The sequence below is a fragment of the Hyaena hyaena genome, unplaced genomic scaffold (genome assembly GCF_003009895.1).
Source record: "Hyaena hyaena isolate Hyena2069 unplaced genomic scaffold, ASM300989v1 scaffold_138, whole genome shotgun sequence".
In the NCBI taxonomy this organism is placed as follows: Eukaryota; Metazoa; Chordata; class Mammalia; order Carnivora; family Hyaenidae; genus Hyaena; species Hyaena hyaena.
Window position 1 is genome coordinate 2,857,465 of NW_024080770.1, and position 24,575 is coordinate 2,882,039.

General features: G+C 34.6%; 1 protein-coding gene across 3 annotated transcripts in view; it reads left to right on the forward strand.

The window, feature by feature from the left end:
* Positions 1-24,575, forward strand: part of ATAD2B (ATPase family AAA domain containing 2B) — a 162,955-nt gene that overhangs the window by 104,728 nt on the left and 33,652 nt on the right. For all 3 annotated transcript variants that reach the window (XM_039238342.1, XM_039238343.1, XM_039238344.1), the window contains 3 exons: positions 386-572; positions 11,145-11,330; positions 24,333-24,468. In XM_039238342.1, coding sequence (XP_039094273.1) covers positions 386-572; positions 11,145-11,330; positions 24,333-24,468 — 509 coding nt within the window. The remainder of the gene's footprint in view (positions 1-385; positions 573-11,144; positions 11,331-24,332; positions 24,469-24,575) is intronic.

Sequence of the window (24,575 nt, forward strand, 5' to 3'; positions counted from 1 at the left end):
TGGTAATCTTCAGATATACCTACTTCCTTGTTGAAATGCAATTCTTAACATTTGATCATGAATAATTAATAACTAAATCCCCTTAGTGTCTGAAGCATTTTCCAAGTGAATATATGTGGTATGATAGGATGAATACCCAAGTATTGTTACTTTGTTTTAGAATGTGTGTTTATACTTTTACATTATGGTTATTAAAATTGTCAGGGAGGTCAACATGTTAAAGTGATTATTAATGAAAAGGTGATTCACTGTACTTAAAAAGTAAAAGAGAAAATTCTGTTAATTAGGAGTTATATATTTAGTGTCAATATTTTACCTAGTATTTCATACTGATCTTCAGAGTGTATGGTTTTGAAATAATTATCATGTCTTACATGTATTCCAGGTCACCATATCATCAGCCAACCTCTTACAGGCCAAGATTACTGCTATCTGGAGAACGAGGCTCAGGTCAAACTTCTCACCTTGCTCCAGCACTTTTGCACACCCTAGAAAAATTCTCTGTGCACAGACTAGATCTCCCAGCACTTTATTCAGTTAGTGCCAAAACACCTGAAGAATCATGTGCACAGGTAGGTTTGTACCATATCAGAGTACTTCCAACTTTCTTAATTGTTTATATCTCGGTAGTGATTATAAAGCCTTTTCAAAGAACAGAAATGTGAATCTTAACTTTTTGTTAGTTACTCATTAGCATTCTAATATTAAGGCCAAGGATCCTTTTGAGGTATAACATGTTTAAAACTGAGCTTATTGTTTTCCCTATATTTCATTATTTTCTGAAATTTTAATATCCTGTTATATTAAAGTTTTATTAAACATTGTAGAAAGGGAGTTTCTTTTGCCTTTATCTGACCCTCTTTTCAATGCTGTGGTTTCAGTCTTTCTAGACTTCTGTGTGTACTTAGAGACTTTCTATATGTAGAAGGGGAAAATTAACGTAGAAAATTGAGAGCAATTTAAAAATTATATATATTTCTATCAGTAGTCAAGTGTGTGTGATATTTGATTTTTAACTACTTTATACACGCTTGTTTGTGAAATGCAGAGTTCTGGTGCAGCTGTTTTAATATATATTTGAATTTATTGTAAGTGTATCATGTTGGAGCAGGTTAGGGGAATGTGACTTTCTACTTTGATATTTAGCTTACTTTTAGAGATTACATGACCAGAGTAGTAACACTTGAGAGCATTGCACATAATTATGTTGTTTTTTGGGGGTACATTTTATAACTATTTAATACGTACACATATACTACCTAATTGAAAACCATTCTGTACTTTATAGAAAGAAAAAAAAAATATATATATATATTTCGTGGTCCACAGCATTGGTTTCATCTCTTTTTTACTTATTTACAGTTGTCTGGTTATCAACATCCTAGTAGCATTCACCACTTACAAAGCCCTATTTAAAAGTTTTTTTTCCCCCTAAACTCATGGCTTAAATAAAAACTGTATACCAGTAATTTGCTCCAAGTTTTATACATTTAGCTCATCCTGGCTGGGAATGTTTCCCAATAATGTTGATTTATACGTTTGTTCATATTTTTTCTTTTCAGTGAGATAAACCATGCAGTTTGTATGCAAGTATGAGAATTTCACAGTACCATTAAAAGCAAATCCAGTGGAGAAAGAATCTAAATAGACACTAACTGTGGAAGAAGAAATTGAGTGTCAAAAAGCACTAAATACAGATAGTTTCATGGGTGAATTCTTTTAATCTTAAGGATAAGATCATTTTGATGCTAAACTGAAATACAGAGAAAAACAGACTAATCTCACTTGGGCAATGGTGGTAAAGTAAATATTACAAATGGATTCTAGTAGCACATCAGAAGAGTAATATATGATTATTAAGGCATGCAAAATTGATTCAGTTAGACATTGAGAAACAAAAATTTTGGAACAGACACATTGAATTTATAAATATTTACCTGTGCCGTGATTGTATATTTGAAAACTTTTTAAGATCTACTGAAAAATTATTAACAACAATAAGATTTGTATATACTTTCAAATTTAATATTGTAAAATAAATAAGTTTTCTTTTATATACCCAGTAACAAGTTAGAAGTATGATGGAAAAAATGGTTCTATTTAAAATAGCAACTAATTTTACTTAGGAATTAAATAATTAATTTGCAGTGTCTAAAAGAAAACTAAAAATTTAGTGAGGAGTACAGTTGAATAAATTAAAACAACACCTTGTTTTTAATGACTATAATTCAAAGTAAGGACTCAGTCAAACTGCATATTGATTCAAATATCAGCTACTTTACTTATTGGTTGTAGCCTTGGACAAATTGCTTAACTTCTTTTTGAGACTTAATCTTCTCATCTATGAAATGAAGGTAGTGATACTGCATAAGGTAGTTGTGATTATTAAAATCAGCTCATCCAATGGGGCTGGCATATATAGTACCCGGTAGCTCTTAACTGTCATATTTATCACTACTACTACAGCTTCCATTCACAGCTGAGGGCTGATAAGGCTCAAGATTGGGAAGCTGTGAGCTCTTTTCTAAATTAGTGTATAAATTAAGTTCAGTCTCAAGTATAATATTCCCAGAATTTAAGAGGAAAAGTTAAAAAAAGTGCTTTGAATTTCTTCTAGAAAATAAATATGAGCATAGCAAGGAGAGTTCTGGAGGAAATAGTATAATAAAGGGAGCCCTACCAGATTTTTAAAGATGTAACATAGTAATAAAGGTGAACATAGTAATAAAGAATATGTAAGTGTACAGGGATAGATAGACAAAGTAATAGAAGAGAGAATTAACCCTGGGCCTATGTAGAATGAGAATTAGTATCTGATGATGATTAGCACTTGATGATGGTAAGGATATGATGATGATGACGGCAACGATATTTGATATCATGGAATAGATTATTAAATAAATGCTCTTTGAAAACTGATTTTATGAGGGGGAAAAAGAAAAAAACAAAACTGGATTTCCTATCTTCTTTTGGTAGCCCCAGCATAAATTCTGTATTGTCAATGGAACTGTAAAAGGGGAATTCACAAGGTCAATATGTTTATTATATTGAGTATGAGAAAGTAGTTTCTAAGCAGTGAACACAAACCAGAAAATATAAAGATATGAACAAATTTGACTTTATAAAGTTTTAAATTATACATGGCAGAAATAATTATTTTAATAAAATTAATAGACACAACCTGGAAAAAAAGCATGTTTGTAACACACATGTCCAGGATAAGTTTCTTTTTTTTTTTTTTAAATTTATTTCTAGGAGAGAGAGAGAGACAGCATGAGCAGGGAAGGGTCAGAGAGAGAGGGAGATACAGACTCTGAAACAGGCTCTAGGCTCTGAGCTGGCAGTCAGCACAGAGCCCGATGCGGGGCTCGAACCCATGAACCGTGAGATTATGACCTAAGCGAAAGCCAGACGCTTAACCGACTAAGCCACCCAGGCGCCCCCAGGATAAGTTTCCTAAATATAGAAAAATATGTTAAACTCAGTAAGAAGAAAGAATGCCAACCTAATATAAAAATTTGCAAAATAGCATGCCATTTATAGGAAGAAAAAAAATAGAAAAAACAACCAATAAAAGTTTGAAAAAATTCTTAGCCTCACAGATGAAGAAAATGTAAATTAAAGCAACAGAATACTATTTTGAAGCAACTGTCTGGTTTGTAAAAATAAAAAGCTTGATGATGCCTGGTGATTTTAGAGTGTAGGTTGACATCATTAAAAATTTTTTTTTAAGTACATATGCCAGGAATTTTACACTAAAAATTTTTCCTAAAGATGTGTTAGCTCTAAATAGTCACTGCTAAATGTACAAGGACATTTATTACAGCATTGTATAGAATTGCCAAACTAAGTAAGACCAACAAATTGAATGTCTTTTAATGATGGGTGGGCTGTGGTAAATTATGGTATATCCTTACATAATGTGAGGTCATTAACAAGAATGAGGTAAATTTACATAAGGCTGATATGGAGATATGAAGAAGATATTTGTGAAAAAAGCAAGTTGTAAATCAGTCTATCAAAATAGGATCAAAATAGGATCTTTGTGTAAAAAAAAAACCTTGAAAAGATATATTCATATATATATTCATGCTTTAATGTATAAATTTCATATAGAGCTGTTAATAATATTGCTTTGGCTTCAGAGGAAGGAATTTAGAGAATTGGGGAATGAGTAAAAACTTTGTCGTTTTAGTTTACACTCTGCTGCACAGTTTAGATTTTTTTTTGACATGCGTATTTGACAGTATGAAGCAAACTAAAGAAAGTCATTCTGAAAAAGGAACATTTTCAGAGTGAGAGGATTTTCTGTGTTTAGCTGTTCTTTATGTCTAATATGTGTATGTACATGTTCATAAATCCATTATTGAATATTAGGTGAGGAGATACTTAGGAGCCATTTTAGTAAATCATATGTTGGTATTACTGGGATACTGGGAGTTTTCTGCATTCTACTGGGCATCATTGGGCCAAATTTGAATTCTAACTGTGTATGTTTTGGTCTCTTTCTCATTTCTTGGCTTTTACTTTTTCATTCTGTTCTTGGGGAGGGAAAAAGAACAAAAACTTAAGATTTATTGTTTTGGTTGTATTTCACTACATTTAGTACATCAAGATGTCTTCGATTCCTTGCTTTTGCCTACAAGATTGTGGGGTTGTGAGTGATGCTTATTCTTGAGTGACCACACCTGGGTGTCCAGTCTATTCAGGGACCGAGTCAGAATTTTGTAGATATGGTAGCTGAAGCTCAGACTTCTTCTGAACATTGGCCAGAGACCACATTAACTCTCTTGGTTAATCCCTGATTATTTGTATCTTAAGTAAATATTTAAAGTTATTTTAAATTCGTAAATATATTACTGTCTCTTCCCCAGATTTATTTATTAAATGTTTATTTTTTATTAATTTTTTTAACATTTATTCATTTTTTGAGAGACAGAGAGAGACAGTACAAGTGGGGGCAGGACAGAGAGAGAAAGAGAAACAGAATCTGAAGCAGGCTTCAGGCTCTCCAGGCTGTCACCACAGAGCCTGACATGGGGGTCGAACTCGTGAACAGTGAGATCATGACCAGAGCAGAAGTCAGATGCTTAACTGATTGAGCCACCCAGGTGTTCCAAATGTTGGTTTATTTTTGAGAGAAAGAGAGAGAGGGAGGGAGCAGGGGAGGAGTAAGAGAGCAAGGCGAACAAGGATCCAAAGCAGGCTTCTGTGCTGCAGCAGAGCCCAATGTGGGTCTTGAACCCAGAACTGTGAGATTATGACCTGAGCTGAAGTCGGACGCTTAACCAACTGAGCCTCCCTGGCGTCCCCTAAAAACTTATTTAAAAGGAGATTATTATATAATAAAACTGAGGACTTTTTCTTTCCTTTATTTTAAGTTTATTTATTTTGAGAGAGTGGGAGCGTGAGTGCGTGCATGCACGAGTTGGGGAGGGGCAGAAAGAGGGGACAAAGAGAATCCCAAGTAGACTCCTCACTGTTAGTGCAGAGTCCAGTGCGTGGCTCGAACCCATAAACTGTGAGATCATGATCTGAATTGAAATCCAGAGTCTGACACTTGACTGAGACACCCAGGCACCCCTGGAATTTGTTCTTAATCTGTGGATCTGTGAGTGGGTAGAAGAAGGCATAAAAGTCCTAGGAAAGAGAGCATACTCATCAGGTGCTAAAATGCTGGAAAGAGGTGATGGGTGTTAAGTAGAGCAGTTCTTATGATGAGCACTGGGTGTTGTATATAAGTGATGAGCCACTGAATTCTGCTCCTGAAACCAATATTGCACTGTATGTTAACTAAAATTTAAATAAAACTTGAAGAAGAAAAAACAAAAATAAAATGCTGGGAAGAGTCAAAGCCTCTTCTTTCTATTCCTCTGTTCTATGTTCCTTATTCTCTTTTGCCTTGTTTCTCATGAGAGCTAGTCTGACTATAGGCAGGATTTTCTCTAAATAGATATGGTTTTGCCTGTGGCAAATTATTCTTCTGTGCTTTTCTCTTTTCCCTATCTCTTAGATACTTAATATAAATTAAATTGCTTTATTTAAAACTGTGACACAAACATGAAAGGTAACCTTAAAGGAAAGAAGTCTTCAATTACTTTTAAAGGGTTGTATTTATATATGTGATAAGATGGAAAAGGGAAGAGCCCAGTTTATATTTCGTTATACATGTTTAATTCTATATTTTTTCTTTAAAACATATCCACACACAAGCATATATATGTTAATCTTCCTTTTCTCCCTCATACTACCTCAGCTGATGATGAATATTACAAATTTTGTGAAAATGGTAGAAGAGTTACTGTCTACTATAGGGTTTTGTCAGTATCTTAAGATTTAGTGAGTATAAGCGTCTTCTGGGGGTGCTTATTAAAATTTCTGATTCCCTGGCTCTACATTTAAGAATTCTGATTCCTTAAATTTGGGGTGAGCCCCAGGAATCTGTTCTTTAAACCTGAATCCAGGTGTTACTCTTCTAGGTCTTTAGTAGATCACATTTGGAGATATAGTACTTTGATAACCGGACATTAGACATTTATTACTGAAAACAATTGCCAGAATTCATACTGTGGTTTTGTGTGTCTCTGTATGTCTGTATCTGTCTGTCTGTCTATATCTATCTATCATCTGTCTATCTATGTTACTGAGTATTTTATAGTCTTCCAAAAGCTCTGGAAGGAGAATGGAAAAGCCTGGTGTGGCCTGGAAGATTTATGATTGTTGAGTTAAATCCACAAGTTGTTAATGAGACATACAATAAAGCTGGAGATGTTAGTAGCTGTAGTAAAAGATTTATCTGTATTAACACTCTAGAAAACCAAAACAACAGCTATGATTCCCCTTTTCTGACATCTTCAAATGGATTGTTTATATTATTTCTACTGTTGATTTAGGAAATCAGGATTGATGAGTGTATTGTGTTTTATCTTTTTCATTAATGATTGAATTGATAAATTTATATATTGTATGTCACAAGCTTTGGAGTTTGGATACTATATGGTGTTCCAAATCATTTGGTCAATGAGGTCTTTTTTTGGGGGGAAAAATTGTAGTATTTTTCTTTTCCCAGAAAGAAGTTGTATTTGGAAATGTTCAGGGAAAATCCTTTTTGGTTAAGTAGCATGAAGGAATTAATATACTTACCTATGTGTATTTGGATGCTCTTGTGTTTATGCATAAGGGTTTCTGGATTTCTTCATAGCATTCTGTATATACTTTGGGTACTCTTGGTTTGTGCACATGGGTTTCTGTGTTTTACCATAGCAATAACTTTTTTTTTTCTTAAGTTGTAAACAAGTTAAATTATCCTGGTCCAGAGTTTCTCATATCACATTTGCTGAAATTCTTGAAGTTTTTAGGCAATGAAAATAACAGAAAAAGAATTTGGGTGATACAGTTTTCGTAAAATGTTGCTTTATATTATAATCATTGATCAGAAAGTCTAGTATAGTTATGTTTTATAATAGGCTGGTTTTGTATGCTTATAAAGAAATTGAGCACTTTATTTCCTGCATCCTGACCTAGACACTGCCTCCTTTTCACAGAGATGCTCCGTAAATCTTAGGTAAATAGAATATAAATGGAGTAAAGTGATAGATATGACATTAAGTTATTAGTAATGCAGATACATTATTTGTTAATATTTATGATAGTATGGTATAAGGAATTAAATACTTAATAGTGTATAGTAATAGTGCTTTTTAATTTTTATAAAAATCAAGAATATTTTAGTCCTCAAGATATTTGTTTTACCTCTGTTTTACAATTTTAGCACATTCCTAGTACTATAACATGACCAAGACAAATTCTGGAAGTTTATTGATGACAGAATTGTTTCCCTCTTTCTTACAAAGTCCCTTTTAGGAAAGTGAAAGCTGTGCTGGCGTGAGCTTTCTGCTTCATTTACATTTGTGATTAAAATTACTCGCGTTTTCAGTTTCTCAAGAAAATGGCTTGTTATGGGCTGTATAGTCATAATTTTTAAAATACAGTAAAATTTCACACACCACATACTTTAGTTTGCTGGCTGAAATACTGACTTGAAAGTTTAGCTTTTGACCTGATAAGAACTTTTATAAACATAGGTTCAGTTTATATAAGTAGTGCTTCTTTGTATAGATACTTTTAACTTCAGTGGCCTGATTTTTCTCTTTCATATCTTTAATATTCATAGTAAGTAGTTTGTACTTTTTTTTTTTTAATAAAGAAACTTTTAAAACAGTTACATAAGGGACCATGATGTCTGGGGCAGGAAGAAGCCAGAAGGAAGTAGAATATATTGTTTAAAGAATCAAAATGAACAGTTCACATACACTGGTGTTTGTTCATTTTATTTGTGCAAGAGTGCTGGTCATGTCAGAGGTGTTTTGAACGGTTGGTTCAGTAATTTGGCCTACTGTCTTTTTTTCTCTATAACAGTTTTTCTGTTTTCTACTACACCTTGCACATCCACCAATCCAAGACACCCTGTAGGTGAGTATTTTTCTAGTTATCAAATGGCATCACTTGTTCCGAAGACAGCCGCTTCACTAAAACTAGGCTTTATTTTTCTACTCTGAATCTGGTTAATTGATTTCAGGGAGTGTATCTTATTTTACAACTTTAAAAGTTACCAGCAAACTGCTGAAGAGCGGTTTTTACATGATGGAAAAATCAGGAAAGGATTAAACTTTTTTTCCTGAATTTTAAAATACTGTTTTTAGACCATTCTTTTTGAATTTTTATTATAAAAAGTGGAGAATTAGAACAGGTTGGCTATGTATTTAAAGAAGTATGAAAGTTTAAGTATTCTGAGATCACATGGAGTAAGGAATTAAAACTAAACTTGCTTTTAAATTTTCCTAGAAATTACAGATATTTTTTCCTGTAAAGGCTTAGGAGAAAAATTGTGAAAATAGCCCCTGGGTATTAATATTGCATATAGTTAGATTAATTGTAAAATTAGGTAATTATACATTCATGGACCAGAATGCCTAAGCCTTTTTATTTTTCTGTATTTGTCTTAGATTTTTTCTTTCTGATTTTTCCCCCTTTAGGTTTTCAAATATAATTTTTTAAAAGATAAAGATACTTTCCTAAAGTCTTTAGAAAAAGGTCAATAGACTATCCTGTTCAATTTGTTAATTTGTGGAGAATTAGATGAAGAGAGGAAAGAAATAGAGAAACAAAACCCCTCAACTCTTTTAGAGTTGGTGATGCTTATGTTTCGAGTTCAGCCTTGCAAATAAGTTAAAATACCTATAGTACTGCATTATTTAATTTCTGGCTCTATATGAAGTTTTTATCACTTAACCCTTTGTTGCTTTGCCCTTACTCTTTGATACTTATTAGCAATTAGAAGTTCTCAACAACTGTTTCTAGAAAACCTAACCTACAAGTACTAGAACGAGAGGCTACATTTTATTTTTTTAAAGGCATGTTTTCTCATCTCTCCTTGGGCATGTGGTAAACTTGCATGGCTGACTTAGGTGGTTAGTTTTGTGAGGTTTCTCAGTAAGGTTTTATAAGCTCATTAGTCTTTTTTCATGTAATCACCATTCTCTCCCTGCCGACTCTCCCTAGTTTTACCAGCACAGAATGGGAGTCAGAAAGACAAAAGGCATCGGTTCCTGTCTTCACATACCATCCCTGATTGGGTGGCATGTAGCAATTTTTTTTTCTTTTTGGGGGGGATGGAAATTAAATGCCTCACTTGCCTTTGTGCTCCTGTGTGGTTCCTTCCTTTTGCCAATATTTATGCTTGTTTTTCTCTTATGAATCTTCTACAAGAACTTTGGAAAACAATAATCCTTGGATTTTCAAGATCCAGGATAAGAGGGTGCGTGTTTGCAGAAAAGGTCAAAATTTGAGAGTCCTGGAGTTGTACTGTACAACTGTTCTGGATTGGTGGATATGCAAATATTAAAGGAAGGGAAGGAGCAAATATTACTTTTGATGTGAGTGATCATAACATCTACATTTCCACTTTGGGGGAAATTTTTTATTTGAGCGTCTTCCATCTGGTTTATTAAATTGGCAACATATTTTATTTTACACAGAATGTTGAAAGCTTTATAAAATGTAGCATTTGAAAAATTCATGCAAGTGATAGGCTTATTCATTAAAGAAAAATAATCATTTTGATTCTCAGGAACATTTCTGATAATCCTAATCATCTTAAATAGTAGATCATTATTTTTCTGTCTTGCACATTATACAGCTTAATTGAAACGTGTTTAAGATAAAGGGAAATAGAGAATTTTAGAATGTAATTCTTAAATAAATTGGAGAAAGATTTTTACATTTATTCTTTCATTTGTTAGAAGTATTGAAGAGATGCCATATCATCCCACAAGAATTTGTTGGTGGGCCATTGAGCTGTTGTTGACATCTATGTAAAGGGCAGTACTTCTGCTTGGCAGCTTACTAATAGCCAACCTTGTCCTTCCTGGCGTGTGTTGGCAGAGTGTGACTGAAGCTATGGTTAGGGTTCTTTTTCACACCTGAGGAAACTTTATTTTGTATTTTCTGACAATGGGAGTTTCGCAGAGCTTTTTGCGAATTTATTTATTGCTCTTTAGTGATGTGAGGTTATTTTGTGACTACTTTATGGAGGATTGAATTAAGGTAATAGGAGGTAAAGAAGTGGTCAGTAGGTAGTTCATAATTTTAAGCTCTAGGGTGATACATCGTGGTGAAAATATTTAATCCATGTATTTAGTGATTTTAGGGAATGTGCACAAACATGGAAACTATGTCTTCCTTTTCTTCTTTGTGCTTACTGAGATCATTATGACATGGGTGACATATCGGTGCATGTTTATCTCTTTATTTGCAGCATATTTTATAATGGTGTTTTGCTTTGTTATCGTTACATGATAGATAAGTGGAGCAACTTGATACCTTTATATTATTAAGTACTGAACAGAAATAATAAAATGGCAAAAAATAAAAGACCTTTTTTTAGGTGGAGCAAGGGAGATAGAAGCTCTATGTGAGGCTTGTATATCACATTGTGAACAGCTTAAATATTTGAGCTGAGAATAATTACAGTAAAAAACCTGACACATTTCATGTATTTGGGGGTTACTGAGTAAACTTTAGAATAATAGCAATTTGAATTTTTTTCAATTTGTATTTTTAATGCTAGTTCTTTTCTTAATTAGATTTTTCGTGAAGCTCGAAGAACAGTACCTAGTATTGTTTACATGCCTCACATTGGTGATTGGTGGGAAGCTGTCAGTGAAACTGTGAGAGCAACTTTTCTGACATTGCTACAAGATATACCATCATTTTCACCTATATTTTTATTGTCTACCTCTGAAACCATGTACAGTGAACTGCCTGAAGAGGTAAGTGGTTAAATATTTATCTTCCTGTTTTAAAAATAGTTGATCTTGTAAATTGGACACATTTCAATTTATTTAATAAATTTAACTTATTTAACAAAATAAATACTGTTAAGGTTCACACCTTGTTACACTAATTATTAGCTCTGTGACTTAAGCAAATTAGCTAATGATTTAAGTTTCAGTTTCTCTTTTGATATAATAGTGATAAATTTGTCACTGTTGCTGTGAAGACTGAGATAAATCATGTTTGGGCCCGAGCCCGACATATATATGGTTTGTACCAAGAAGGCCTAGGCTGTATCACAGTTAGTTCCATCATAATTAGCCTTCTCATCCTTACCGTCTGGTAGAGTATTTGGTGGGATTTGACCTTTCAGGTCCTACACTGGTAGCATCATATTAATTTGACTGTTGCTACTGCTGTGCATATTTTTAAAATCCGATATGCAGTTTTTGAGTTCAAAGTCAACTCATACTTAATATATGGGAATCAGAGGTAAAATCACATTTGTTTCAGAAAAAAATATTAGTCAATTCATGTGAGTGAAAATGATTTTTAAAAAAATTAATGTTTTTAATACCCTATGCTTACTAAGTCTTGAAATTCTCACCTTTAGAAATGCTTAGGAAAATTTTGCTTAGGTGACACAGTTTATATAAAAGATTTTGCATGTTTTAAATGCTATAATGTAAATCTTGATTATGTAGAATTTTATGATTAAGAGATCTGTTAACAGTTTTTTTGTTTAGCACTTGTTAGCTATCTTGTTCAAGCTGACTTGTACAGGTACTGATTTTTGTAAGAAAAGTATATTAAATTTAGAATGATTCATTTTTGGTTATTCATAATCTAATTATTAGTTAAGACCATTAATTACATTTTTTTTTTTTGTATAGGGGCCAATAAAGTTTAGTAGAATGCTACATGTAGTAAGAGTCAGAAAAACCAAGTTGTACTGATTTACTATACAAGTCTTTTGATTTTGGGTAAATATTTGAACCTAGAATTGCCTTAGTTTCCTTATCTATAAAATGTAGATAGTAATAGACAGGCTTGACGGTGTGAGATAGTATATGTGAGTTTATGTGGGAAACCACAGAGCTATAAAATGTTTAGTATTATGAAGTAGGAATGTACTTGAAATTGATTGAACCTGGACATAACCTAGGAGCCACTTTTAAAAATTAGATCCTCACTGTCAAGTAGTTTTATTATAATTTTATAAGAGAGAAAGAAAATTTGAGATAATTGGGGCACCTGGTTGGCTCACTTGGTTAAGGGTTGGACTTAGGCTCAGGTCATGATCCTGCAGCTCATGAGTTCGATCCCTGCATCGGGCTCTGTGCTGACAGCTCAGAGCCTGGAGCCTGCTTCAGATTCTGTGTCTCACTCTTTCTCTGCCCCTCCCTTGTTTGCTCTGTCTCTTTATCTCTCTCTCTCTCAAAAATAAACATTGTTAGGGAAAAAAAATTGGGATAATTAATGTTTCTAGTTAGAAATGTATAATTACCTGATGTTTTCCTTACATTGTTTGAAAAATTTGTAAATAAAAGTATTATGAAACTATTTTCTTGATACAGCAGTTTTGTCTACTCCTGTTGTCTATTCACATGTGATTTTATTGTTGGTTAGTTTTTTAAGTTTAGTATTTAGTTATCTCTACACCCATTGTGGGGCTTGAACTCACGACCCTGAGATCAAGAGTCCCGTGCCCTTCTGACTGAGCCAGCCAGGTGCCCCATTGTTGTTGGTTTTTTAAAGGTAACATTAGATCATACAGATTTTCAGCGTTGTTATATTGTTGTCATATTTTTAATAGATCAATTTATTCATTATTTGTTTGCCAGTACCCTTAATTAGTAGCTAAAATATTAGAGGAATACTAGCATCAAATCATGAAATTTCAGGGTTTTTTCCCCTCTTTGTTTTCTGTATTCTTTGCTCTTATTAATCAAGTAGCTACCAAAACTATCATGGACAGTCCTATTTGTGGGGTAAAGATTATGAGAATTCTCTTAGACTGCTTATTACATAACATGTTTTATACTTACTGTTCTTAGGAAATCCTACTCTGCCTCCAAGCCTTTCATTTATTTATTTATTTTTTTCAGGTTTATTTATTTATTTTGAGAGAGAATGAGTGAGCATGAGCAGGGGAGGGACAGAGAGAAAGGGAGAGAGAATTCCAAGCAGCTTCTGCACTGTCTGCACGGAGTCCGATTCAGGGCTCAAACTCACAAACCATGAGATCATGACCTGAGCCAAAACCAAGAGTTGGATGTTTAACCACCTCACCTGAGCCATGCAGGTGCCCCCAACACTTTCATTTAAATTTCAGCTTTACCATTAGAATGTTTAGGTCACAAACTGAGATAGTAGTGAATAATACTTAGCGCATATTGATAAGTATTTGGGGAATGAATGAAGAACATTTAGAGTAGCACACTAAGTAACTGTAGATTAGCAAAGTGCCAGATCTATAGAAGAAATGAAGTAGACAAAAAAACCAAGTGATTCTAAAGGAAAGAAATGGCCAGTTACTAGAATGCATTTACGAAAATATAGTAGATAAATTTTTTTAAAGATTTTTTATTTTTTATTTTTTAAAAATTTTTTTTACAAATAGTTTATTGTCAAATTAGTTTCCACATAACACTCAGTGCTCATCCCCACAAGTAGTCCATTTATTTATTTATTTATTTATTTATTTATTTATTTTTACAAATAGTTTATTGTCAAATTAGTTTCCTAAAGATTTTTTAAAAAAATAATCTCTATACCCAATGTGGGGCTCGAACTCATAAACCCAAGATGAGGAGTCGCATGCTCTACAGACTGAGCAAGCCAGGTACTCCGATACAGTGGATAATTTAAAACAAAAGTAAAAAGCAGATTTTAACCTATCAAGTAGGCAAATATAAAAACCGTTAAATAAATCTCTCCAGGGCAGTCCGGTAATAGACTTAAATATGAACATACAGTTTGGCTCAGCAATACCATTTATGTGTAATTATCCAAAGAGTTCTTCATGGACTAACACAAAGATTCTGTGTAGACCACACAAAAAATACAAGAATATTTATTATAACCTTTCTTCATAGATTGGAAACTGTCTAAATGTCCTATTGTAGAGGATTGGTTAAGTTATAGTAGATTTCTTCCATGAAACACAATGAATCTTTTAAAATATTGATGTAAAAAATAATGTCATGGGATGCATGGCTGGCTCAGTCAGTAGAATATGTGACTCTTAATCACAAGGTTGTGAGTTCAAGCCCCACGTTGGATGTAGAGATTACTTAAAAATAAAATCTTAAATATAATAATGTGGTGAAAAGATGTTGTGAATACATTGTTAAAAAATAGAGTAATCAGTATGTATAGTATTATCCAAGTTTGTATGGAAATAACTATATAGTATATGTAAATAAAGTTATTTGCATATATGTATAACTATTAATAAATGTTGATAGTAATTATTTCTGCATATAAAGATTATAGTAATTTTCATTTATCTGTATTTTCTGAACTTTCTGTAATAAATGCTATTATTATCAGAAAATAAACTCATTTAGAGGTGAAAAGGAAAAGTTCTACACTCAATTTTAAAACTAGAACAAAACAAAAAAGATTTAATTACCATGGAGGTAATGTTTTTTTTCAGAATATAAAACTGCTTTCTTTCTGCCTGACAAAATAACAGTCTAATCTTTAGAGCTCTTTAGCATTCTCTTGTAGATGTTTCTTTGTATATGTATCTCTCTCTCCTAATCCAGTAGTCCCCAAAGTAAGTTTGTACTCAAGTCAGTACATTGGAATATTGAAAAAATCATTAGAACTTTTACTCATTTTTAGTCTTCATATTATCTTAAGTATTTTGTGTATATATACTTTATAATAGAAATAGTAATATTGGTAGAATATATATTTAAATAAATATTCATATACTGGAAGGAGTATTTTCAGATTTTTTATGGAGGAGTGGTTTGATTAAAAAAAAGAAAAAACAGGACTTCTGTGGCCCCATAAAACTTTCAGGGAGTCACATTCCTCTTTTTTCCATCTGCATACCTGCTTGAACATGGGCTTTCTTCATGTACTTCAGTCAAAACAACATATTGTAACCGATTAAATACGGAAGCACAAATGAGAATCGAGTTGTCTTTCATTAAGCTAGATATTAAAGAGATTTGAGGAAATGTAAAACAATGTCACTTTTCTCACTAAATTTCATTTTATATTTATTATATTTTATATTTCAGAAAAATACATTTTTCAAGAGAATGTATTTTCCTTTTTAAAAAAAAATTTTAATGTTTATTTCTTTTTGAGAGAGAGAGAGAGAGCAAGCAGGGGAAGGGCAGAGAGAGGGGGAGACACAGAGTCTGAAACCAGCTTCAGGCCCCTAGTCGTCAGCACAGAGCCTGATGTGGGACTCAAACTGATGGACCGTGAATCATGACCTTAGCTAAAGTCAGAAGCTCAACTAACTGAACCACCTAGATGCTCCTTCCTTCCTTCCTTCCTTCCTTCCTTCCTTCCTTCCTTCCTTCCTTCCTTCCTTTCTTCCTTCCTTCCTATGTTTTATTTATTTCTGAGAGAGAGACAGTATGAGCAGGAGAGGGTCAGAGAGAGAGGGAGGTACAGAATCTGAAGCAGACTCCAGGCTCTGAGCTACCTGTCAGCACAGAGCCCGACACGGGGCTCAAACCCACGAACTGTGAGATCATGACCTGAGCCGAAGTCAGATGCTTAACTGACTGAGCCACCCAGGCGCCCCTCTTTTTTCATTTTTTAGTGTTTGTTTATTTTTGAGACAGGGAGCGCATGCGTGCGCATTCGAGTAGGGGAGGACAGAGAGAGACACACACACACAGAATCCGAAGCAAGCTCCAGGCTCTGAGGTGTTAGCAGAGTCCACTGTGCGGCTTGAACTTACAGGCCGTGAGATCATGACCTGAGCCAAAGTTGGTTGGTTAACTGACTGAGCTACCCAGGCACCCTGAGAGAATGTATATATATATATTTTTTAAATCTGTTTTCAGTGTTAATATGTAATTGGCTTTAAGTGTATACATAATTTGGAAGACTCTTGGTTTTAATTTTAATACATAATTATTGACAGATGTAAACCACATAACAGAAGCTCTTTTGGTTTCCTGAATAGTTTTTGAGAGTTTAATAGGTCCTGAGACTAAAATGTTTGAGAACCTCTGACCTAGACCACAAGCTATTTGAGAGGTGGGAATTGTCTTATTGGCCTTCATTTTTCCACTTCTTGACACATTGGAATTGCCTCTAAATGTTTGTTGCATAAAAAATAGGAATTTACCACTGAATCACCACATTGGTTTTAACTCCTGCTCAGCCTCATTTCTTTTATTGTAAAATTCTAATGTAAGTAAATTTACTTTTGTGGACCTTGTAGACTCAGAATAGTCGGAGAGCTTTAGTTGAGATACATGGGAATTGCAAGTTATTTCTTTTCATTCAGGAGAATTAGAAAAAAGAACTGAGGATTGAGCATAGGAGGGATTTTTATTTTATTTTTTTCATTAGGCTCTAGGAAAGGGATTTTTAAACAAGGAAGCAGATGGAGGTAGAAATATTTACAGGAAGGAAAGTCAACTTTGGTCAGAATTGTACTTAAATTTCTGATAAGATTCACAGAATTGTATTTTGGTATTATTATGGGTAGACTCAAAATGATATAATTCAGTATACTGAAAATGAATTTTAAAGAAATATCTACCCTTAGGAAAGTAAAGATTACAAACAGCATTTTGTCATCTCAGTATTTCATGTCATTTTGTGTCTGTCAGTTTATGAAAGAAACTGGGAGTTAATAACTTAAGTAGAAAAATCAAGTAGGAGCATTGAAAATGATCATATATACAAGGGAAATATCTTAGTATTAATTTTTTGTCATAAAACATTCATGTGAATCTTAAAATTTATGAGAAAGGGGGTCACGAGAAGTTTTTAAATCACAATTTACTATATCTAGTAAATGAACATGAATTATTACTGTGTTAAAGTATGTGAAAGTTATTATTTATTTTTATTTAATTCACCTATTTTGCTTTTAGGAAAACAAATTTTATTCACAGAAGCTGTATTAGGTTCATTTCTGACCTCATTTTCCATACCTTTGAGGTCTTGAGTATTAATCATTACTTTTCCCCAGTATAGATATTGCATAAACTCTGCCTTTAAAGCTGAGGACTGACAACTCTTTAACATTTAATAAATGAGGTAAAACAAGATTTTGCTAGTGAACGAATTGCTGTCCCTTATGCAGCTATGTGCCAGGCACTATAGAAGCCAATTATGTATATTATCTAATACAAATTTAATTCTTTAGTAAGAAAAGTAAGACCCTAGACCTTGCCTAGGGTCTCACCACTAGTATGGCAGAACAAAGATTTAGGTCAAGTTTGTCTGATTACAAAGGTCATATACTTACAATGTACTGTTTTCTCTAAGATTGCAGAGAGCCACTTTCTGGATTTTGTGTTGCTTAGTTTGATGAGTGGTCAGGGAAATGGAGTTTAGTATTTATCAAGTTAAAACCATTGTTTATTCATCAGAATTTATTGTGTGCATGTTTTGTGCAATATAGTGTTCTAATAAGTTTGAATTTGTTTAAGGCAGGTCAGGTGTCTGCTTCGTGCTTTTATTCACAGTGCCTGCCTGCCTTACAGGGTCTCTGTGTGTACACAAATATGCAGTATTCACAAATAGATACATATATCCATGCACATATCTCTAGCACAGTAAGTCTTTGTTGGATGAATGAATGAATAAAATAGGTGCAAAACCAAAGGTAGCCACTGTTCTCTAATATTTTAAGTTTAGAGGGAAGAGAGACCTGAAAAAAATAATACAGTATAAGAAGTGCTCTATTCTATAAAAACATGAGCCATAAAAGGAAAAATTGATAAAGGCAACTTTATCAAAATTAAAAACTTTTTAAAAGGCACCATTAACAAAATGAGAAAACAAGACACAGACTGGAGAAAAATACTTCAAATATATCAAATTCCATATCTTGATAAGACTTAAGTCCAGAATGTATTAAGAGCTCTTTCAGGGTGCCTGGCTGGCTCAGTCACTAGAGCATGCAACTCTTGAACTGAGGGTTATGAGTTCAAGCCCCATGTTGGGTGTAGAGCTTACATTAAAAAACAAAATCTTTCAATATATGACTATAGCAAATGATTTTCAACAAGAGTATAAAGACCATTCATCGAGGAAATGATAGTCATTTCAATAAATGGTGGTGGGAAAACTGGATATCTACATGCAGAAGAAATGATTTGGGGCAGCTGGCTGGCACAGTTGGGTGAGCATGTTACTCTTAATCTTGGGGCTGTGAGTTTGAGCCTCACATTAGGTGTAGAGATTACTTAAATAAATAAAACTTTAAAAAAATGAATTGGACCCTATTACCATATGCAAAAGTTAATTCAAAATGGATCAAAGAACTAAACAGAAAACTTAAAACCGTAAAACCCTTAGAAGAAAACATAGTAAGAAAGCTTTATGACTTTGGATTTTGTAATGGTTTCTTGGCTATGATACCACAAGTATAGGCAACAGAAGAAAAAACAGTTTTCATCGAATTTAAAAACTTGTTGCATCAAAGGTCACTATCAGCAGGGTGGAAAGGCAACTCACAGAATGGGAGAAAATATTTGCAAATGATATCTGATAAGGGATTGATATCTAGAGTATATAAAGAACTCCTACACCTCAAGAACAAAAAAAATCCAGCTGATCATACTTACCCCCATTGAGGATATTCAGATAGCCAATAAGCTCATGAAAAGATGCTGAACATCACTAATCATTAGAGAAATGCAAATTAAAACCACTTTGAGGGGCGCCTGTGTGGCTCAGTCGGTTAAGCATCCGACTTCAGCCCAGGTCATGATCTCACAGTTCGTGGGTTTGAGCCCCTCGTCGGGCTCTGTGCTGACAGCTCAGAGCCTGGAGCCTCTTTCGGATTCTGTATCCCTCTCTCGCTCTGCTCCTTCCCTGCTCATTCTCTGTCTCTCTCACTCTCTGAAGGATAAATAAACATTAAAAAATTAAAAAAAAAACAAACACTTTGAGATGTCAGTTAGTACCCATGAGGAAGGCTGTTATCATAAAAATAAAAAGTAACTAATAAAAAATATTGGTTAAGATGTGAAGAAATTGGAGCCCCTTTGAGTATAAAATTGTGCAGCCTCATTGGAAATAAATGTCTTATTAAAAAAAACTAAACAGAATAACCATATGATCCAGCAATTCTGCTTCTGAGTATACACTCAAGTGAAAGCAGGGATTTGAGTAGATATTTGTATGCCCGTGTTTGCGGCAGCATTATTTCACGATAGCCAGAAAGAAACACACAAATGTCCTTCGACAAATGGATAAAAAAAATGTGGCATATACATACAATATAACATTATATAGCTTTCAAAAGGAAGGAAATTTTAACACATGCTTCAACATAAACTTTGAAGGTGTTACGCTAAGTTTCCCAGTCACAAAAGGACAAATACACAATTCCTCTTTTTTTTTTCTTAATGTTAATTTATTCTGAGAGAGAGAGAGAGAACTCAAGCAGGAGAGGGGTAGAGAGAAAGGGAGAGAGAATCCCACGCGGGCTCAATGCTGCCAGCACAGAGCCCTGTGGCTCTGGGCTCCATTGCACAAGCAGTGAGTGAGATTATGACCTGAGCTGAAATCGAGGTGCCCCATGATTCCTTTTTTAAAAAGTTTCTAGAGTAATCAGACTTATAGAGATAGAAAGTAGAATGGTGATAGCCAGGGACTGGGGAAAGGGAGAGTGTGGGGAGTTCTTGTTTAATGGATACAGAATTTTACTTGGGGGAAGATGAAAAAGTTCTGGAGATAGGTAGTGATGGTCGCATAACATTGTGAATAGACTTACTCCTCTAGGCTGAACAATTGATAATGGTAGATTTTATGTTCTGAATATTTTACCACAATTAAGTTAAAAAGAAGACTACAATTTAAAAAAGGGCTAAAGATTTAAATAGACATTTCACAAAAGAGTATATATTCTTTTGGGCTAATAAAGCACAAGAAAAGATTCTTAAGATCATTAGTTATTCAGGAATGGGATACCACTATACATATGACCACTAGACAGTATAGGGTGTTGGCAAGGATGTAGAGAAACTGAGGGCCTAATATATTGCTGGTGGAATTGTAAAGCAGTGTAGCCATTTTTGAAAAAACTGGCAGTTCTAAAGATGTTAATCATAAAATTAGGATATAACCTGGCATTCTAGGTAACTACACAAGAGAATTATGTTCACGCAAAGACTTGAATGCTGATGTTCCTACTAGCATTTTTCGTAATAGTGGGAAACAACCAAATATTCATTAACTAGTGATTGGTAAAACAAAACATTGTGCATACATCCAGGGAAAATACTGTTCAGCATTAAATGGAATGAAGTACTGATACATTCTACAGTATAGGTGCACCATATATATATATATATTAATATTATGCTAAGTGAGAGAAGCTAGACACAAAAGACCATAAGTTGTATGATACACAATTCCTAGAAAAGGCAATCTCTGGAGAATGGAAGTAATCAGTAGTCATTGGGAGTAGGAGTGTGGAGATTGGTGGCAGATGGACATGAGGGAGCTTTTTGCAGGTAATGGAAATGTTTTAAACTGTCTTGTGATGATTACACAACTGAATTAATTTACTAAAAATTATTGAACTTATGGGGTGCCTGGGTGGCTCAGTCGATTAAATGTCCGACTTCAGCTCAGGTCATGATCTCATGGTTTGTGGGCTTGAGCCCCGCGTTGGGCTCTGTGCTGACAGCTAGCTCAGAGCCTGGAGCCTGCTTCGGATTCTGTATCTCCCTCTCTCTCTGACCCTCCCCTGCTCACACTGCCTCTCTCTCTCTCTCTCTCTCTCTTTCTCTCTCAGAAATAAATAAAACATTAAAAAAACTAAAATAAAAATTATTGAACTTAAAAGTTAGATGGGGGGCCCGGATGGCTCAGTTGGTTGAGTGTCTGACTTTGGCTCAGGTCATGATCTCATGGTTTGTGAGTTCCAGCCCCACCTTGGGCTCTGTGTGGACAGTTCAGAGCCTGGAGCCTGCTTCAGATTCTGTGTGTGTGTGTGTGTGTGTGTGTGTGTGTGTCTCTCCCTCTGCCCCTTACCTGCTCACTCTCTGTGTCTCTCTTGTGCTCTCAAAAATAAATAAAACTTTATTAATTTAAATTTTTTTTTTTAATTTCTGAGAGAGAGAGAGAGAGAGACAGCCTAAACAGGGGAGAGTCAGAGAGAGAAGGAGACACAGAATTTGAAACAGGCTCCAGGCTCAGCTAGCTGTCAGCACAGAGCCCGATGCGGGGTTCAAACCCACAAACTGTAAGATCATGACCTGAGCCAAAGTCGGACACTTAACCAACTGAGTCACCCAGGTGCCCCAATAAAACATTTAAAAAATGTTTTTTAAAGTGTGATGGAGGGGTAGTAGATGGTATGGCTGAGTGTATCTGAGAAAGTCAGAGAAAACATTACTCAGAAAGCATTTGCTTGAGCGGAGAATTAAAAACAGGGTTGGAAAAAGCAGATAGCACATACAGAGGTCACTGTGAGCCAGTGTGAAAGTGCATGATTTCAGGGAATTATATGAGGTATGTTCAGTTGCAGCATGTAATTTGAGGCTGGGAATGTCAGAAGATAAAGTTAGGAATAAATTTAAAGTAAAATGTAGCCTACTTATAAAGTGATGGATTCTAAGCTGTTGGTAATAACCTGGAAGGAATATCAGACGATTATTGTAGACCTACTCTTGGTATGCTTTTTGTATTCACAAAGTTGAACACTGTGCTGAAAAATTATCAGAAGGAAGAATATTTAAAACTGAAATTAAATGTTTTGCTTATCTTGAACAAAATCCTGGTACTTCTAGGGTATTGCATTTTGTTTATTTTTCAAGACCCAGTTAATGTTAGCTATTTTTGCCCTATCTTATCTGATAAAGCCTCTTCACCCTTACCTCTTCCAGACTATTGTAGTCTCTTCTGTCTCTCTCCCTCTCCCTGTGTTACAGCACTTCTGGTGTGGTACCATAATGCTTTGTTAGGAAACTCTTAAGATCCTTGACAGCAGAAAGTAACTATGTTTTCCTTAAGTTTATAATTACAGTATTTGGTATTATACTTAGCACACAATGGGTGTTCATTGGTAAATTTGCTTACCAGAACTTTTGAAGAAGGGCCAGTGAGGCATAGATAAATGGGTTGAGGGAATTGTACATGAAAGTAGGCTACAAAAAGAAATATTGGAAGGAGACAAGGTGAAATTTTATAAACTCTTGAAAGGATTTGCCTTTGGGTTGAGGTAGATAGTTCCCTATGCGAATTTTTGAATTCTACTTTTCATTGATTGTGTCTTTTCTGTCTTAGGATTTTAGAGCTGGAAAAGGCCTTGGGAGATCTAGTGTTCTCTTTTTACTTACGTTGTGACCTTTAGCAAATTACTTAAACCTTTTCTAGTCTAAGTTTTCTTATTTGTAAAATGAAGGACTCCTACATACCCCATTGTTATAAAGTTCGATTGAAATAGTATTTAGAAATTCTTAGTCTTCAGGGCGCCTGGATGGCTCAGTCGGTTACGCGTCCGACTTCGGATCAGGTCATGATCTCATGGTTTGTGGGTTCGAGCCCTGTGTCGGGCTCTGTGCTGACAGCTAGTTCAGAGCCTGGAGCCTGCTTTGGATTCTGTATCTACCTCTCTCTCTGACCCTTCCCTGCTCACGCTGCCTCTCTCTCTCTCTCTCTCTCTCTCTCTCTCTCTCTCTCTCTCAGAAATAAATAAAACATTAAAAAATTAAAAAAAAAAAGAAATTCTTAGTCTTCAGTTCAGTAGGTAGTTGGACATGACAAACTAAATGGATTATGTAGTTTACTGTAAATGTGTGACTAAATTTGGGCTAGGATCTGATATCTTGAACTTTGATCCAGTGTTTCCTCATTATCTCATAGTTGGGTCTTCTTTCCTTACTAGTAACCTTTTCCCATTTGCAGTTTCCAGTTTGATCTGGGCTGGGAAAAAAATTACAGGCTTTACTCATTTGGTCCATGCTAATTAAGCATTAGTACGTACCAGTCACTGTGGTACATACAGGAAGTCAGAGGAGTAAGAAATGGTCTCTGTTCTTAGGGAGTTTGGTCTAGAAGTAGAATACAGACATTCTAGAAAAACATAAAAATTAAAATGTGTAGATTAATATGGATGATATGGAGGATTTGAACAGCCTTTCTTGCAAGGAGGACATCTGGGGCCAGAGCCTCTATACCTACCCGGTAAACAAAAGAGAGGTAGGTAATCACCAGTGGGAAGGAACTCTGAGGTATGTGAGAATGACTGGCTTAATATTGCTTGGGAGCCACCAATATTTTGTGTCAAAGGTGGTGTTATTGTGGAGCATTCTGGGAAGAAACTAAAGGTACGGTTTATTTGCAGTGAAACCAGGATTCTGGAGGATTCAAGGGAATAGACTTGGTATGAAAAGAGTTCAGGAAAGGAAGTCACTGGATAGGAAGTACACAGAAAGAACATCAGAGAAGGCAGTGCTGTTAGCATCCTTTCAGCTCTCTCATGTAGATTCTAGATAATGACTGTCCAGCTCTAATGCAAAAGTCCTTTGAGATTGTTGCCATCTAGCTATTATGATCAATTACCCTTTTTGCTGTTATTTGCTGATTCTCCCAGGTATAGTCCAATTTATTAATGACTTGGGCAACTGGTCATTCTCTCATTACTGTTTAGTCCATGAGATTGAATCTCTCAACAGCATAGCCTGGGACGAGGTTAACCGTAGCCCCACATGAATGAAAATAGAAAATGGTGCTGGAAGTTGAAGAAATTGTAGTTTGGCATAGAAGTAAGCTTTTAATTCTCTGTATATTTAATGTCTTTGTGTGTATGTGTATGTGTGTAGGTTAAGTGTATCTTTAGAATACAGTATGAAGAGGTCTTGTATATTCAAAGGCCTATTGAAGAAGACAGAAGAAAATTTTTCCAAGAATTGATTCTCAATCAGGCATCAATGGCTCCACCACGAAGGAAACACACTGGTAAAGTTTCTAAAGCCTTTAGGAAAATGGGGAAGAGGGAGGATGGGGAGTGAAGTTAAAAATGCTCCTTCTTGGAGTCACTTTTTTAAAAAGCCATTTCTTTGTGG